Source organism: Ctenocephalides felis, unplaced genomic scaffold (genome assembly GCF_003426905.1).
Source record: "Ctenocephalides felis isolate EL2017-DRISC unplaced genomic scaffold, ASM342690v1 CF-g0.4_SCAFFOLD_01886, whole genome shotgun sequence".
In the NCBI taxonomy this organism is placed as follows: domain Eukaryota; kingdom Metazoa; phylum Arthropoda; class Insecta; order Siphonaptera; family Pulicidae; genus Ctenocephalides; species Ctenocephalides felis.
Genome location: NW_020538040.1, coordinates 37,210,011 through 37,226,726, shown reverse-complemented (window position 1 = coordinate 37,226,726; position 16,716 = coordinate 37,210,011). Strand labels below are relative to the sequence as shown.

Below are 16,716 nucleotides of genomic sequence, written 5' to 3'. Positions count from 1 at the left end.
ATTGAGCACAATTGAAATCTTATTATTTTCTTTTACTAAAATCTATTTAATAAATATATGGATAAGGAAATTTACAAATAACGTATCTGAGATAATTTATCTGTTTGTATCTTTTAATATAATATTAAATAAACAAAATATTAATTAAATATAGTCAATGAGAAAAACTTTCAAATTTCCGATAATTAATAATCTTCCAGTTGAATAATTATGTCTCGTTCAATAGCAAGTAATAAAATCATTATTGTGCTCATTAATTAATTTACAACAAACGTGTGATTCCTATATTTATTGTCTGTTAGGCTACCTTGGTAAAAAATTCAACTACTAATGTTTGCCATTATCACAAAAATTACACATTTATTCTTTGCGTCCCTTGTACACAATATAAATTTATATATAGAGTTATAAGTAATTTATATAAAAATTAATCGAATACTGATATATAATATCGTTAAGTTATTTTTATCAATACTTAGTTAATAATTATCAATAACGTGGTAATACTTTTTCATTACGACCGATTACTCAAATCGCAATTAATTAATATCATAAGTAGAACAATAATAACGTATGTATGAAAAATATTATTTTGGCAAGATAAGAAGCGCAATCGACTTTTCATTAAAAATCGTTCATCTTCTGCGTTTAGTTATCATCTAGTTAGAAATGGTAAGTTCGTACAGAAAACAGTTCAAATCACAATCTAAAAGCATTTCGCGATATTAACAATACCTATATGCCCAAATCGTTAGACCAGTGTTCCATAGGTGTAATATATATCTGTGTGTACATGTTAGTATTCAATAATAAATTTAATAAATAATATCAAAAAAACAATTTTTCAATTGTAAATATAATCGCGCTTCTCAATCAACTCACACAGTTGATAAAAATACTTTGTAACTATGATAATCAAGTTATAGAAAAATCTATTATAACTCAAACTTATAATAATACTATTAAAAATATATTTGGTACCCGAATTCCAATATAATATATCGCGTTTATAAATTTTTGAACATAAAATGCAATACCATTAGTAATATCCTAGCAAGTCACAAAAGTTTGAATAGCAGAGCAGAAGAGCTCTTTGACACATAGCAGATAAATTCATAGAACGTGGCCAATATTCAAAAAATCTACGAAACCATTGGAAGGCAAAACAACATTATAAAGTATGAAACAACTAAACAAAAAGACTAACATAAACGCATATTTATAGAAAGGACGAGCCTTCGGATTCAAACTTGAAACCGACATGTGGTACTTTAGACGAATATCAAGAAGATTAGAATATGTGAACCGTGTCTTTGAAGAATGAATTTAATACTGTTTAAAATTAAAAAAAAGTACAACTTTATTAAGTAAGAAGCATTAGTTAAGTATAACATCAGATGTCTTCTATTTTTTTTTACAGAAAAATCTATAGGATTAAAAGATAAAATATTATTTATTTTCATGTATTCCATATGATTAGATTCTAAAATATTCATGGACTAACACCGCATTCCTTCGAACAAGGGCTGTTTTAATAATTAATAAATTTTTTATTATTCATCATTATTATTAGTATCTTTAATCAACTAAAACAATTAATAAAAATTCTATTTATATAGTAGTAAGTATGCTTCACTAAATATGTGTTCTTAAAATACGTTATAATTTGGCATAGAAACGTAGCGCAAACAAAACCGTTACGTTCTTATTTTTGACGTTATAGTTGCTACATAATATTGACGTCTTGTGATTCACTAGGAACATACTAAAAATATAAATGAAAAATGAAATAAATAATCATCACATGCAAATGTAAATGTGAAATATTAGATTTTATTGGTTTATACTAGGGTTTTACTAATCCTATACCTGGCAAGCATTAATTTTCTATATAATATTTTGACAAAACCATTTAAACTTAACCAGTTCCGTAAAATGAAACATATTCCATAAAGAACTTATTTAAAACTCTAGTACTCTTTCAACCAATACGGGAGTAAGGAAACTTTCACTACTATTTTCATTGTCATGGAAGACTAAAAACGATATCAGGCACCGCAGTTTTTTATACTATACAGTTTATAATATAGCAGAGCATTGCTATTAAAAATACTTCATAAAATATGACAATGTAATGTAAAATGTAAATACTAATATTAATCGATATACTGGCATGAAAAACTATTTTTCTGTAAAAACTTATCATTTTTAACTATATTAACTATTGATTTAGCCTATTAAGTATCTTTCGCTTATGTGATTTACAACTCCCGACTAAAAATAAAATAATTGAGGGATATTAGGATTCCTACAATAGTTTTGCAACATATTTACGTCACATATTTAATATTTGTCATAAATATGAAAAAATAATAAATATAATTATTTATTTTCAATGCTAAAAATTAATTTTGAAAAACAATGAATCATTATTAGGATGAGCATTCAACAATACTTATCGCCAAACACGCAAAAAGCAAGTACATGAATAACAAACAAACACGCATAAAGTCGACAATGAAAACTGGTTTAATAATTTTTGATCAAGCATATCGATCAATTCCCTGTATGACCAGATGCAACATGCGTCTGCACTAAATTCAGCGGCAGTTCTGCAGTGAGTTCAGAATGATTTATTTGTTGACGTTCCACTTCTGGTTCCATTTCGGTTTTCATAAAATGTGGATGATTGTAATGTGTCTAGTTTTTAATGTAAGAGAAATAGTACATATTAAATAATGATTTGATATAGAGATTACGATTTTAACATATATTCATGAAAAGATGAAATTCCTAAAATTGATTTTAGTTTGTCACCGGAACTTTAAAGTTAAATTCAAGTTAAATGTTGGCCAATAAAGTATGAAAATGCTACACTAACATCAAAGTTTAGTTTTAAATGCAACTTTTAAAGCTGCAACTTTTTTGAACTATGAGTGATTTAATAGCTCAACTGTTTATAGAAACTTACCATCATCCTGGGATAAACATGTGACTGTTGTAATGCCATCAATAAAGAGGGTTGAAGCTGCGTACGAAGAGTTGCCAATACATCAGGTCCTGATGGTGAAGGAATTGGCTTAGGCATCTCTATATTGTCTTGAGAATCTTCTGATTTTATTTCTGGTAAAAATGAACATATTTTGAATAAATAAACTTTATCCTGCTAAAAATAAAATAATAAATAATTCTTCGATGTTGATTTTTTTTTCAAAGATTAATATTTTTTTCGTTTTTAATCGAATTCTTCTCAAAAAATTTTGAAATTAAATAATTATAATTCTAATGTTATATTTTAGATAAAGCTGACAAAAACTATCTACAGAATTTCGAAATGCTGTGCTGTGCTGAAGGATAAAGTGGACACATAATGTAACAAATGAAGTGCTGAGAAGAGTGGGCAAAAATAATTGATGGTAATAAAATGTTAATGGAAATAATAAACAAGGAAGGGAAAAAGATTCATCAATTTGTGGTCACAAAATTGACCTGCCTTTAGGCAGACTACTATTATAAGTAATGAAAACTAGTCGCGCATATTATTGTGATTGCGGTTTAAGACAATCTGCTTAAACTTTCTGTTTAAATAACAAATATTACATAAGTAAATTTCATTAACTGCCTGAAATTTAAATCTGAAAAAAAATTGAAAATATAAAAGTCTTGTTTCGATTACGTTCAAGAAAAAATGAAGCAATAATAAAAGGCACTTAACCCTTTCGCTACTAATGTCGTCTGTAGACGAAATCCGCATGACAACCTGTGTATACTGATGTCGTTCTAATTTTTTATTGTAATTTTTAGTGATTTTAACTTTTAAACATATTTTTATTGACGATGATTGAAAAATCTCAACATATGTCGTTGTGCCAAGTCCTGGTTCAGTAAAGCTACTGAGCTATTCGCTGTTCCGTATAGCGGCGATATATCTGCCATATAACACTCTCGTAGCGAAAGTGTTTACTGAGGCAATAATAAATAATGAGCTGATATGATTTTATCATAAATTCTACATATGCCAACTAAACACTCACTACTTCTCCTAGGTTTTTCTCCTTTAGGTCGCCTCCGGCGTGTATGAATAGTGTCTCTACGCATAGTATGAGGTCTGTCTACACCATGGAGCTTGAAATATAAACCGCAAGCATTGCATACCATCTCTCCTCGTACGTTTCGTCGCCAAATCGTCGTCGTCTTCGTGCCACAATTCGTACAAGAAAGTTCTACTCGTTTCTGAAACATGTAGAAAAAACTAGTGGTTTTTGGCCTAAAGGATATTAATTTATGAAACTTCCACTCTATAAACAAATAAACTCTATAATAAAGTTTTTCAAAAAATATATATTTTTAGAAAATCGTGATTATTATTGAAAATTGAAAAAGCGGGGAAAAATGTATTTCGCATAACAAGTACTACCAATTTTCTGACAATTCTTATACGTAATACAAAAAACGCTCCATCAATTGAATTTATTAGAAAATGGGTTCAAATTTAAGAAGACAGGTTCAACAGAGGATCAACTTTTTTTTTCTAAAAAGAGACGCACTTGAACTTAAGCGTAAACAAAAAATAATGTAGGTAATACAGTTATTAACATTGGAATGATACTAATGCCAAGTTGAATCATACGTTCATAAGATGTGTGACTTATAGATTTTCAAATTTCACACTTTATCCGATTTTACCGATGTTTGTAAAATGTTATGGTCAGATAATTACTGCATATAGAACACCACAACTTATTAAAAATATTCAAACTTTCCTACTTTGTCTTTATCATCTGGACTTCCCCATGTATTTGATAAAGCAAAATCACTACAGGAATCTTCTTGCTCTGCAGAGGTAGTATTTCTTGTAGGCTCAAATGTTGTATGACCGTATGAAACTGGCGCAGAATTTAATTTGTTCATTGTATCATCTAAAATAGTGAATAAAACATTATAAAGCAAGCATGTTCAATTATTAAAGGAGATTTGAAGAATAATGTAATACCCACCATTTATTAAGCTATGTATTGACAAGTCGTCAGGAATCAGGGATTCCAAAGGTGAAGCTTTCATTGGAACACTCTGTTTACGCCGACCTTTTGAACTTGTTCCTCTCGACTAGATAAATCATTTGTAATAATTATTATAATAAAATAAATATTGCATTAAAATTATCAACCATTACCAATAATCCATTCCGCAGTTCATCGCCTGATGGTGTAAGAGTTAAACCTAATTTTCGGCATGTTATCAATCTTCGCAATAATTGTGTTGCTTCGCCTCCCATGGCTGTAAAAAAAATTTTACAATATTTCACGTCAAAATAATATTTAGCACAAAATAAAAACTTACTGCTATTTTGATTAAGTGCTTGCCAGAGCTTTGTCGAATTTGGTTCTTCAGGTTCAGAAGCCGAACTCTCTGGTGTATCTCTGCCGCTTGCATTTGGTAAATTAGAGTGATTCATGATTGGTGAATTCGGTGTAGATAATGTGGATTCATCAAGATCATCAATCTATAAAGCAACACACACAAACTTATAAACTTTGAAACATTTATGCCACATATGTTTGATACTCAACTGATCTATCCCCAAAAATACACAATAAAAAAACATGCAAACATATAAAATAAAGTATGAAATAATAAATTTTAAAATGCAACTAGTACAGTATAGCATTGAGACAAAATACTGAGACCACCCATTTTATAACAAACTAGCAAACCCGACGAACTCCGTTTCGCCACCAGATGGTTTCGTGAGAAAGATGAAGAAAATTTTTGTTTGTTTTATATTTTAAAAGGAAAAATTTGATTATACAACAGTAACGAATTTATTTTGATTACAAAAATGAAGCGTTTTTTAGTTGAACTTCTCTAAGTAAATGAAAGTGAATCCGCAAATTATCCATTTATGGAAGTGATCTTTGGTAAACCACATTTTTTGTTTTTTGGTCTGACGTTAACACAAACAAAGCGGATGGTTTTCCAACTCGTGAACAGGCAACGTATAACTGCCCATGTAAAAAACAATGATTTTCTAAATAATCTATTTGAAATTTATCCCGCAAACACTAAGCGATTGGCCTTGCGACATGTTATTGCGAACGCAAGGCGAACTGGATATTGCAATCGTTTGAAGTCAAATGGAAGACCAGTCAGAATCATTGGTATGTCACAAAATCGCCAGCAATTTTTGATTGAATAGTGAAATTCAGGGCGTGTACATCATTATTCTTTGCGGCAAAAATTGCTCGTTGACTTAACCAAGCATAATTCTGATAATTCTCAGTAATGTCATTACTCGAATTTTTAATTACGGTGCGTGAAGTTCCAGCAGCTTGCATTAAGGCACGATGCCATGCACAACTAATTTTCTTAGCTATAAACCTCACGGAGCCCGAGACCTTTCCAACGAATGCAAAATTGTCGAAATCGGTTCGTGCGTTCTGGAGTTATTTCGTCAGGAAGGAAAACCCGACTTACTTTTATATATATATAGAAGATATATGTTATTGAATCATTTAAATTTCTTTCAAATTTAGATTTAAAAAATATATATATTTCTTTGGACTGTTGAAGATAAGATACAAAAATAATCGTATATTTTACCTGAGACATATCGACTTGCAATCTCTCAGGATCCGAGCTGTCTCCAGATTCACTGCTGGCATCACATGATTGTTTTAAAATTTGTTGATTTTGTTGAACTATTTCTGGAATAGACTCCTTTGTTTCATCAATCAGCAAACTTGCCATTTGTGTTGTGTGCGTGTTGTTGTCTTTGTTTGTTGTATTGCTTAATGTATCATCTATGCGAGTTCGTTTTGATACTGATAAATCCATTTCCCCTAAAGGATTCGAATCGAAGCCACGTTTGATAGCACCATTCATTCCTGATGTTCTACTAAATAGTAGAAATAACATTCTGTTAGCTACATACAATGTTTGATAAAGAAAATTTAGTATCTAAAACAATAACAATATTTGCATTTTTGAAGTGAACTCAAGCTTTAGACAAAAAGGTAGTGAAAATGACATATCTTAATTCCCATTGAAATATTCATTAGAATAAATTTGTCGCAAAACAACATTTATGAAAATTAAAAGATTATGATTTGAATATTCAAAGCAATGTGTTAATAAAATAAAAACTAAAAAAATAGAGTAAGCAAAGAAGAAAAATATGAGATCAGCTAAAATTATATTTAGAAAAATGCATGAAAATGAATGTAAGACACAATGAAACTATTAATGGTATAAGATTTAGCTCGCGATTTCAATTACTTTAGTATAGCATAGTGTAGTATACATATTTTGAACCAGCAATGAATCTAAACATTACCTATTATGGCATTGTATCATTTCAGATGTAATTATTGGAGGTCTCCAAGCTATTGGCAGTTCACTAGAGCTTTGTAGATCTTCTGATTTTGCCTGAATCGTTTGCGGTGAGAGTACTCTTATAGTTGGGGTAGAGTCCTACAGAAATCAATATATAGCAAAATAATTAAATTGTAATCAATAATAACAATTAACAATAAAAATTTTAAACTATTTATGAAAATGTAATATTTACTAATGGATAAATATTTGACTAACCTTTATGCCATCCTTCGACTCGGAAGATATATTTTCCGGCCTTGTCGTCACTTTCAAATTAACTGCTTCCTCATTTTCAGTTTTAACAGTTGCTTTACCTGAAGTATTTTCTATTTTAATCATCGTCAGATTTTCCGGAACTTCTAATACTTTTTCTTGAGATTCTTGCTTTTTCAAATTATAATCTTTCAATCGATCATCATCGGGGGTTGTTTTTTGGTCAATTATGCACGGAGGGCATAATAGTTCTTCCAATATTTTATTTGTCTGTTTTATTATCTCCTATAATAACAAATATAAATTGTGTTAAGTTTATACATAACTATGTTTTGCTAAACTAGATACGTCAAAATAATAATTAAAAGTATCCACTATAAATATATTATTATTATTAATCCCTTATAAAATTTATTTTCCATCTCAAAACCAAAATATAATTAATATCTTTTAATAATAAACTTTCCTCTCACGTGTTCTAGTGAGATTATCCGATTGGAATGATTCAAGAAAGATTCCTTTCGCACTGATGATGTGAAAAGCCCACTGGTTTTTGGGTAAGACTGGTCGAGCCAAATATTACTGATAAGATCATTTGCCATACTACATTGCATAAATTGTGAAATGATTTTTTTTATATATCATTACGTTTCAGAGGTTTCTGAACATTTTGGCATACCTTATAATTAGAAAAAATGGATGAATGTGTGTGCGGATACAAATTTTCGTCGACGATTTCGGGAACATGGTTCAACCAATTTCAATTATTCAAAAAACATTCGATTGCTGTTAATAAAGAGACGTGCTGATTAGTTTTTGGCATAGGCAGGTGTAGCCGTTTCGAAGATACGGGAAAAAAAGTGCCAAAAACGGTAACTCAGTTTTTAAGAGAACGGAGTGTCCGATTTCAATAATTCAAAAAACATTTTACCTATATTGACAAGATGAACAACTGATTAAATTTTCATGACGGCAGGTCTAGCGGTTTCGGAGATCTAGTAAAAAACAAGTAGAAAAAAAATGCCATTTGGCGGTCAAAAATGATCATTAGACATATGCACATCAAATTATCAGATATTTTATAGAGATTTTAACAATAAGTATAAATTTTGTTTACATTCCTATGGGTTCCGTACCAATGTTTATCCGTTAGACAGCGACGCGGCGCTTACGCGCTTCAATATTGCGTCTCTATGCAGCTAAAGCAATGCATTGCTTTGAAAGAAAGTTCAACATTTCCAAATATTTCAAACTAAAAAAATACATTTTTTTCCAAAAGCTTTTTTTCAAAAAGTAATTTTTTTCAATTTATAGTTTCTGAAAAATCTATTTTTTTTTTCAAAAATGTTGAACTTTTTGGTACCGAAAGTTCCGGCAATTTGCCTTAAGGCACGATGCCATGCGCCCCACTAGTTATATATTTAAGTTTCAAAAATATAAGATCCATCCAAACCACTTGCGACCAAAACTTTTTCCGGTATCCTTACGGTCGCAAAAAGAGGACACTTTCAAATGTTTAATGATATCTTTGACCAAATGATGAAGTAAGAAGATGAAAATTGGTGTATCAATTTTTTTTAAAAAAATCATCTAAAATGCCATATTGATATACGAGGGAGTCGATTTCATGTAGTAATGCGCTCATAGTCTTTCAGAAATATTTTCTTTGAAAAGTTCGTCAATTCAATATACATCGATGACTATACATTGAAATAAAACCTTATCAGACATACCTACAGCAGTTGTGCGTTTCACAAAAAATCGAATTGTATATTATACGTATGGTCGTAACAGTATAGGCTGACATTAAAGTACATAAAAGCAGTGTATGTGCAAATATTAAATTTGCATTCGATTAAAATTAAATGCTTTAAGTGTTGTGTCTATTCAACATGAATGAGTGTGAGTTTTGAGTTAATTAAATCGGAATAATCATATTTAATCAATAATTGAATCTAACTAACGTTTCAAATATTTAAGTGAGTAAGTGCTATATAATAATAATATTAGTTTTGACACACCCACACACACACCCAACACACACACACACACACACCCACACACACACATATATATATATATACAATATTTCTACCGTATCATCTATATATTTCTTCTTAACATTTTAAGAATTTATGATGCAAATAATATACAAAATTCAAAATTTTAACTTCAGTGTAAAAATAAACGATTTTTTTATTAATATATTGTAATATCAATAATGTAAACACTACAATGTTGATAAGGGACGCCTTATCGTCGTAATCGATAAGGTTCATTATTGTTCAAAAAACTATTTTTTTTATTTAAATATGAACATTTCTATAAACAATTAGTTAAAGATCCTACCGATCAATTTAATAAAAATAATCAATTTATAACTACGTTATTTCTTTGAAGCTTTTCGTACCAATTTTCCTAAACTATATTGCAAACTTACTAGTTCACAAACCAAATATATTCAAGATTTACAAAATTCGAATAGTAGAAATGTTTGTTATATTTTGAACAAGAAAATGTTTACAGAATTGTTATTTGCTACGGAAACTGAATTTTAATAAAAATATTAATGAATGGTATTAAATGCATATATCAAATATTCATTTATGACACTATAATTGTTTATTCATATTTCTAGAATGGTTGAACTCCCTTCAGAAAGAATCAATAGACTTCTCGTATTTTCATAGATAGAAAAATAAAAAAAAAATGTATAATATCGTCTTAGCATTCATTGCGATTTTTTTCCACAATATTTTGTCATAAGCTTTGCTGAATATATAATGACAAACTAAGTGTTCAAGGAAAGTAATTCATGTACATACATATATTCAATAATTAAAACTGATATTTGATTTACTAATATTAAATATGATTCAAACGAGCAGAAATCCTAATTGTTAGACAAACGGATCAAGGGTAATTTCAAGCATTTTGGTTTGCTAACTAACAAGTAAGAATGAAACTCTCCCATTGTCAGTTAATAATTTTAGATATTTTTCAATGTTTTATCTTATCTTCCAGCGATTATATCGCGGATTGTGACAGGATATTGACTATGTGTATATCGAAGATAAAGTCGCTGTTGGACATTTTATATTTTCACCTAAAGCTGATAAAATAATTGCGTGAGTAATACTGTGTATTATTGCACAAATCACACAATATTTTTACAATTCGAGTACGATTATCAATATTCGTCATTTATTTTATTATTCATATATTTTTAACAGCAGTCTGATTACTTCACTTATAAAATCAGATAACCACTTATTAAACAACGTGTTTTTTATACATAGCAATCCAAACGGTTGTCACATCTCTATCTGATTAATTTATGATTACAGTTTCTGTAACATCGATGATTATTTTTATTGAAGGGGGGCGATACATGTAACAAGAAAAAAAAAAACGATTTTTTTTTTTTTCATAAATCGTTACAATAACATCTCAAAAATATGCCTGCAAAAATTCAAAACAAAATTATCATTATTTATACCTTAAAAACTCATTTAAGTGCCACGCCTCAACTCGACGCTCGAGTGCAATTGTACTCTTATCTGTTTCTGTGTCAAAACTTTAAACGCGTTTTTCTCAAAACGACATTTTTGAATACTGCGGGCGTGATAACTCAAAAAGTTCTCAACCGATTCCAATGAAATTTTGCACACATCTACTTTACAGTAATAGCTTCTAGTTAAACCTCAAACATTCCAAAAAAAATTTCAAAAATTAACCTTTTTACCAAAAAAAACAGTGAAAAAATGGTGAAAAATCGAACTTTTTTTTTCTGAGGTCTGCCAATTTACGATTTTGTGACTTTTTTAATTTTTTTTTGGTTTAACTAGAAGATATATGTTTTATGAATACGTACAAACTAATTTTTTTGAATTCAGATCACCGTACGAAAAGTGAGAACGCCCGCAGATTGATGGCGTTTTCCGAGAGGGTCTTGGCAGATCTATTTTTACGGCAGCCATTTAAAAAAAAAAAAATAAAAAAAAAATGTTTTTGTGTATTTTAATATATAATAAATAACCATAAAAAAATTCAAAAAGATTCAGTTATTCCTTCCCAGTTTAAAAAGTCCTCAAAAAATGGTAAAAATTAAGGCGATTACATGTATCGCCCCCCTGAAGCCGATTAAATTAATTAATTTTTATTAAATTAAATTAAAAAAAGAATAATATGTTCTTATAAGGGCAGTTTGAATGATAATAATGCAAATTCAATGATCTGATATAAATCTAATACATGATATATGTATAATTCTATTAAAAATTTTGTATAAAATATTTCATAACATGTATATGTTTATTATTATAGATTCAATATAAGAATTCTGAAAATGCTTGTAAACAAACTGTAAACTCTAGGAAACTGTAAACTTGTGAACTGTAACTTACAGTCTGTAAGATTGCAATATAGTTTATGAAAATTAAGAAGAAAAATAATATGCCCGATAAGTTTGTGCATTTTTCTAATCAAAATATAAATTAATTCCACGATTGGTAGATCTGCCGAACCAGAAAGAAAGTCTATATGCAGTTGAAGCTTTTAATGATCTATTCTTTTTCCTATACATGGTGATTATGATCGAGTGGAATAAACTAAAAATCTAGTTTCGATTAAAATAGTATTCAAATTGTTTTCACATACACGCATATATATTATATAAAATATAAATTATCAAATAGCTAGATGTTGGAAATTAAATGTATAATTTTATAAAGGTAAAATCTTCTGGGCGATCGCGATAACGAAATGGTGTCAAGCGCCCAAAATGGCAGTTGTTCTGCGACAGAGATGACTATCAGAAACAATTTTAGATCAATCGTCATTCTGGTAAGAAACAATTATGACATTTGCATACAATAGTAATTCAACTGCGTACCTCCTTTTGACATGTCTTTATCATTTAGAATTGATTGAAATATTTTGAGCCAAAATAGAGAAATACTATACGTCTCAGCTAATCGAAATATACCATTTCAATTCAAGAATTATTGAAAAAAAGAGTTTTTACTTAATTGAAAAAAAAGTTATTACTTAATACCAGTTAGCAAATATTAGACCAGCTTTTATTTCTGTGTCACTAAAGCATTATAAGGTAGAAGATACTCTCTGGTATACAAATATTAGATTCAACACAAAATAAATAACAAGATGGAATTGCTATGAAACTAGTGCAATACTTTAATGCCGAGAAAATTACGAAAAATCCTTGTTTGTAACTTTTGTGATTTTTTTTTAATACATTTCGCATAACTTTGTAAAGTTGTAAGAAGTAAAAAATAGACAATTACACAAGTAAAATTGAAGTCATATCTTCCAAAACTGTAAGTTTTCCTTCAGCACGAATATTATAAATCTAATTTTGAAGATTCTGTAAATCGCCTATTTTTCACAACAAAATAGACTACCTAAGCTTCGTTTTCAGTTATAACGTTTTCAGAACGAATTTATAGAAAACAAGGAACATTGCTTCAAACTGGGATTTTGTGCTTTTATAATATAAATATATTATATTATGCACAAATTATTTGTCTGGTATTTGTATATAGCTCAAATTAGATAACGCTGATAAATCTAGCGTTAACAATTTTGAATTTCGAATCAGAATATGATAATTCCAAAAATGCTTGCCAATAGCCTTCAACATTAACAATGAAACTTTATAATTCATTCAAAATTTCACGTTTGCATTGGCCTCTAATCTAATTTAGGGTTCTTTATCAGCATATAAAAAATTACAGCTTCCATATAAACAAACTATGTATTTAAAATTGAAACACCGACCAAAATTGTTGATTCCTTCGATTGTTATAGGATCATTATATAATTTAACGTATATTTACTAATTAAAATAATATTGTACTATTTTTCTTCAGTGCTTAGTTCAAATAATATCCACAGTTGCGTATAATTCAGGCGAAAGTCAATTGACGGCTAACGAAGTTTGTACAAAATGTCACTGCATGGAGGGTGTAGGAGGTTATTTTGGGAATCAATTAGAGGTTTCGATAGATTGTTCGCAAAGGCAACTGAATGACTTGCCTGTCGACTGGCCCTCTAACATAACAAAGAGCGAAGATCTAAAAGGTACAAATTTTAAATTTGATACCTCTGTACAAATTCAAACGGAATTAGCATAGAAAAAAAATCAAAAAAAAAATGTTTTTTTTTAGATATAACTTAGCGATGAGTTTTATTGAAAATTTGACGCTATATATATATATATATATATAGCAGTCGAGTCTGGATGCTCAGTATGGGCGTGTTTCTCTCTTCACAATTATGCATTTCATAACTTTTAGTCAAATTAGTTTTCAAATCTTTTAGTTTTTCATAATTTTTTCTAAAAAAATGTTTTTCTCTAATATGTTATTAAGTTTAATTTTTTAAAATAAATTTTTGTTGAGTGTTTTTGTCCTGTGTTGCTGAATGATGACACGCATCTTGTGTCGAAACGTATAAATAAAAGTTTTTATACTTTATACCTTTTTTATTTCGACGAATGGGCTGCTAGTTACTTTGAAATATATATATATATATATATATATATATATATACCTGTTTTGTAAAGCGTCGAATTTTTAATAAAACATGACATGAATTGTCACTTTTGATTCACTTATCGCTAATAATAAGTTATATCTAAAAAGCATTTTTTAAATTTTTGAATTTTTTTCCATGCGAAACTTTGATTGGAATTGCGCTCTATCTAAAAGTTAATATTAAAAGCTAAAAATCTAGAGTTCAGTTTTTATCAATTCGGAAGCATTTGAGCCTCTGGGAGCAAGGAAATTCGAAAATGTCCATATTAAGAACCACCCTAATATATATATATATATATATATATATATATATATATATATATATATATATATATATATATATATATATATATATATATATATATATATATATAATATGCATATTTGTATATCATTCCAGATGCCGCATTAGTGGTTTCATTTTCTGGAAATCCGCTGATCACATTGAGGAAACTGCCACCTACGCTAGCTAAAAATGTATCTTTTAGTTTTCGATATTGCGGTCTAACTGAACTAGTAAGTGGTGCATTTATGGACGTGCCATTTTTAGAAAAGCTGGATCTTAGCTGTAACAGTCTGACTAGTAAGATCATTTTTAAAACACGTTTGTTATTTTATTATAATTTATAAACCTGTTCACTAGTCTGATAAAATTTTATGACCAAATTATTGTGATTAATAATGGTGTAAGGAAATGTAATGATTAAAATTTAATGAAAACCACACTTAAATAAATCTCTGATACATTAAAATGAATATAAAATAAGTATTACAAGAAATCTGGTAATATTGCAATTGCAACTCATCTTATTTTAACTCATAAGTCCATTCCATTTATTTAGAAGAACATTCCTATTATTAATTAGAATATACCACACTACAACTTGCTCTATTTTCCTATTGCATTTTTGAATATTAAGCATTAACGAATTAAACATAGTAGATCACTTAAATGTAGTTTTGGTACTAAAATTCTTTTCAAAATTATTCAAAATACTAAAAATGTTCGCAGCGGAATCCTTGCACGGAGATGTATTTCGCGGCCGCTACAATGTGAGGAATTACGAGCCTTTGCCTGTTCGAATTTTGTTACTGGCACAAAATAGATTAACAAATGGTTTATCGGCATTATCCTTAGAACATATGCCGGATTTACGTAAATTAGATTTATCTTACAACTACATAAATGAGCTACATGAAGGCACATTGAGAGCTATTACAGGAATTAGAAAATTAGAGGTAAACAAACCGTAGTAGTAGTAGAGTACTTAGGAACTCATTCCAGGTGAAATGAGTATTCAGTAGAGAACGCACCTAAAACATTACAATTTTAACACTTTCCTCTCGCTAATTCCGAGATTTATATGAATTTTGCCGCCGGAGTGGCTGCATCCGAGTCAAAAGGGTTAATCGTATAATATACTTTTGCTATATGAATCTATTGTTGTGAGCTCTTTTTTATAGTTCACTCGCCCCAACTATTTATAGTTTAATTACGTAAACAAGAGACATTTAAACGTACATGCCAGTTACATCTACTATTTTCCAATATATCGGTTGCAACAAATACTGAATTGAAAAAAGGTGAAATATATTTTACATTATCATCATTCATATAATTAAATACAAAATGATTTTAACGCACTGTTTGCACCTTGATGTTATAATAACAATGCATTCCTGTTTCTATTTGTTTGAGTTAATAGCAAACACCACATGTAATTAAATTATTTTTAGAGTACATGATATTAATGTTAGTGAAGAAAATGCATAAGGATCGATCACTGGTGGATTGCATTAGTTACGTGCACATGTAGAAATGTAGTGTGCTCCATAGGGTAACTATATTACTTTGATCAAGTATAATATATTACATTAGAATTATATAACTACAATATAAAAAATATCAACGCCCCTTTGATAATATTTTATGATAAAAAAAGAAACATTATTCTGTATGGTTTTGTTTCACATATCGCAAAAATCTTGCAATATATTGTTTTCATGTTCCTAATGTTATGAATATTATTATAAAGACTTTATAAAACATTATAAAATAATATAAACATATGTATTTCTATTTTAATTAATAGAGCAAATATACGAAAGCCTCAGACAATCGGAGCCTTCCTGGATTTTCAAATTTTGAATGAATATTCATTTTAGGTGTTAGATTTGTCCCATACTGGAATTTCATTCCTGTCCCAAAGACTAGTAAAGTCATTGACGAGCATTAGAGAATTAAATCTAAGGGGTAACAAATTTGTATTTGTGCCAGAATCGCTTGCAATTACTGGAAAAACTTTGATTAAATTGGATTTCAGCAATAATCCTTTACAATCAATTGATGAAAAAAGCTTCCTAGGTAAATATTTGAACAAAGTTGTAAACCGAATATTATCGCTCGTAAAAAAATAAATCACCTGAACTCAATGAACATTATCAATTTACAAAAATAGTATCATATTTATACACTCGTATAATATAATCTTTAAGCTAAATAGTAGATATTGAGATATTGCATCTTTGTTGCTAGTTGGCTTTCATCATTCTAATATAAAAAATGCATCAT

The 16,716-nt window shown here is 29.0% G+C and overlaps 2 protein-coding genes across 2 annotated transcripts in view; one reads left to right on the top strand and one right to left on the bottom strand.

Annotated features, from left to right (window-relative positions):
- Positions 1 to 2,556: 2,556 nt before the first annotated feature.
- Positions 2,557 to 16,716, bottom strand: part of LOC113374912 (nitrogen regulatory protein GLN3-like) — a 28,815-nt gene continuing 14,655 nt past the window's right edge. Inside the window, exons 3-12 of the mRNA XM_026614873.1 lie at positions 7,591 to 7,872; positions 7,334 to 7,470; positions 6,601 to 6,895; positions 5,341 to 5,503; positions 5,174 to 5,277; positions 4,998 to 5,106; positions 4,768 to 4,919; positions 4,035 to 4,233; positions 2,972 to 3,123; positions 2,557 to 2,700 (exon numbers count right to left, since the gene is read on the bottom strand). Coding sequence (XP_026470658.1) covers positions 2,557 to 2,700; positions 2,972 to 3,123; positions 4,035 to 4,233; positions 4,768 to 4,919; positions 4,998 to 5,106; positions 5,174 to 5,277; positions 5,341 to 5,503; positions 6,601 to 6,895; positions 7,334 to 7,470; positions 7,591 to 7,872 — 1,737 coding nt within the window. The remainder of the gene's footprint in view (positions 2,701 to 2,971; positions 3,124 to 4,034; positions 4,234 to 4,767; positions 4,920 to 4,997; positions 5,107 to 5,173; positions 5,278 to 5,340; positions 5,504 to 6,600; positions 6,896 to 7,333; positions 7,471 to 7,590; positions 7,873 to 16,716) is intronic.
- On the top strand, positions 10,618 to 15,426 carry LOC113377619. The gene is made up of 5 exons (XM_026617992.1): positions 10,618 to 10,715; positions 12,321 to 12,432; positions 13,479 to 13,689; positions 14,545 to 14,727; positions 15,157 to 15,426. Exons 2-5 carry the CDS (start codon positions 12,352 to 12,354, stop codon positions 15,396 to 15,398), a joined length of 717 nt encoding a protein of 238 aa, XP_026473777.1. The 5' UTR covers positions 10,618 to 10,715; positions 12,321 to 12,351; the 3' UTR covers positions 15,399 to 15,426.

Bases quoted from the DNA above. Each gene is read 5' to 3' on its own strand.
- LOC113377619 (XM_026617992.1), top strand. From the start codon at position 12,352: ATGGTGTCAAGCGCCCAAAATGGCAGTTGTTCTGCGACAGAGATGACT. The intron at 12,433-13,478 runs GTAAGAAACAAT...ATTTTTCTTCAG, and splicing joins TTAGATCAATCGTCATTCTG to TGCTTAGTTCAAATAATATC. The intron at 13,690-14,544 runs GTACAAATTTTA...ATATCATTCCAG, and splicing joins AAAGAGCGAAGATCTAAAAG to ATGCCGCATTAGTGGTTTCA.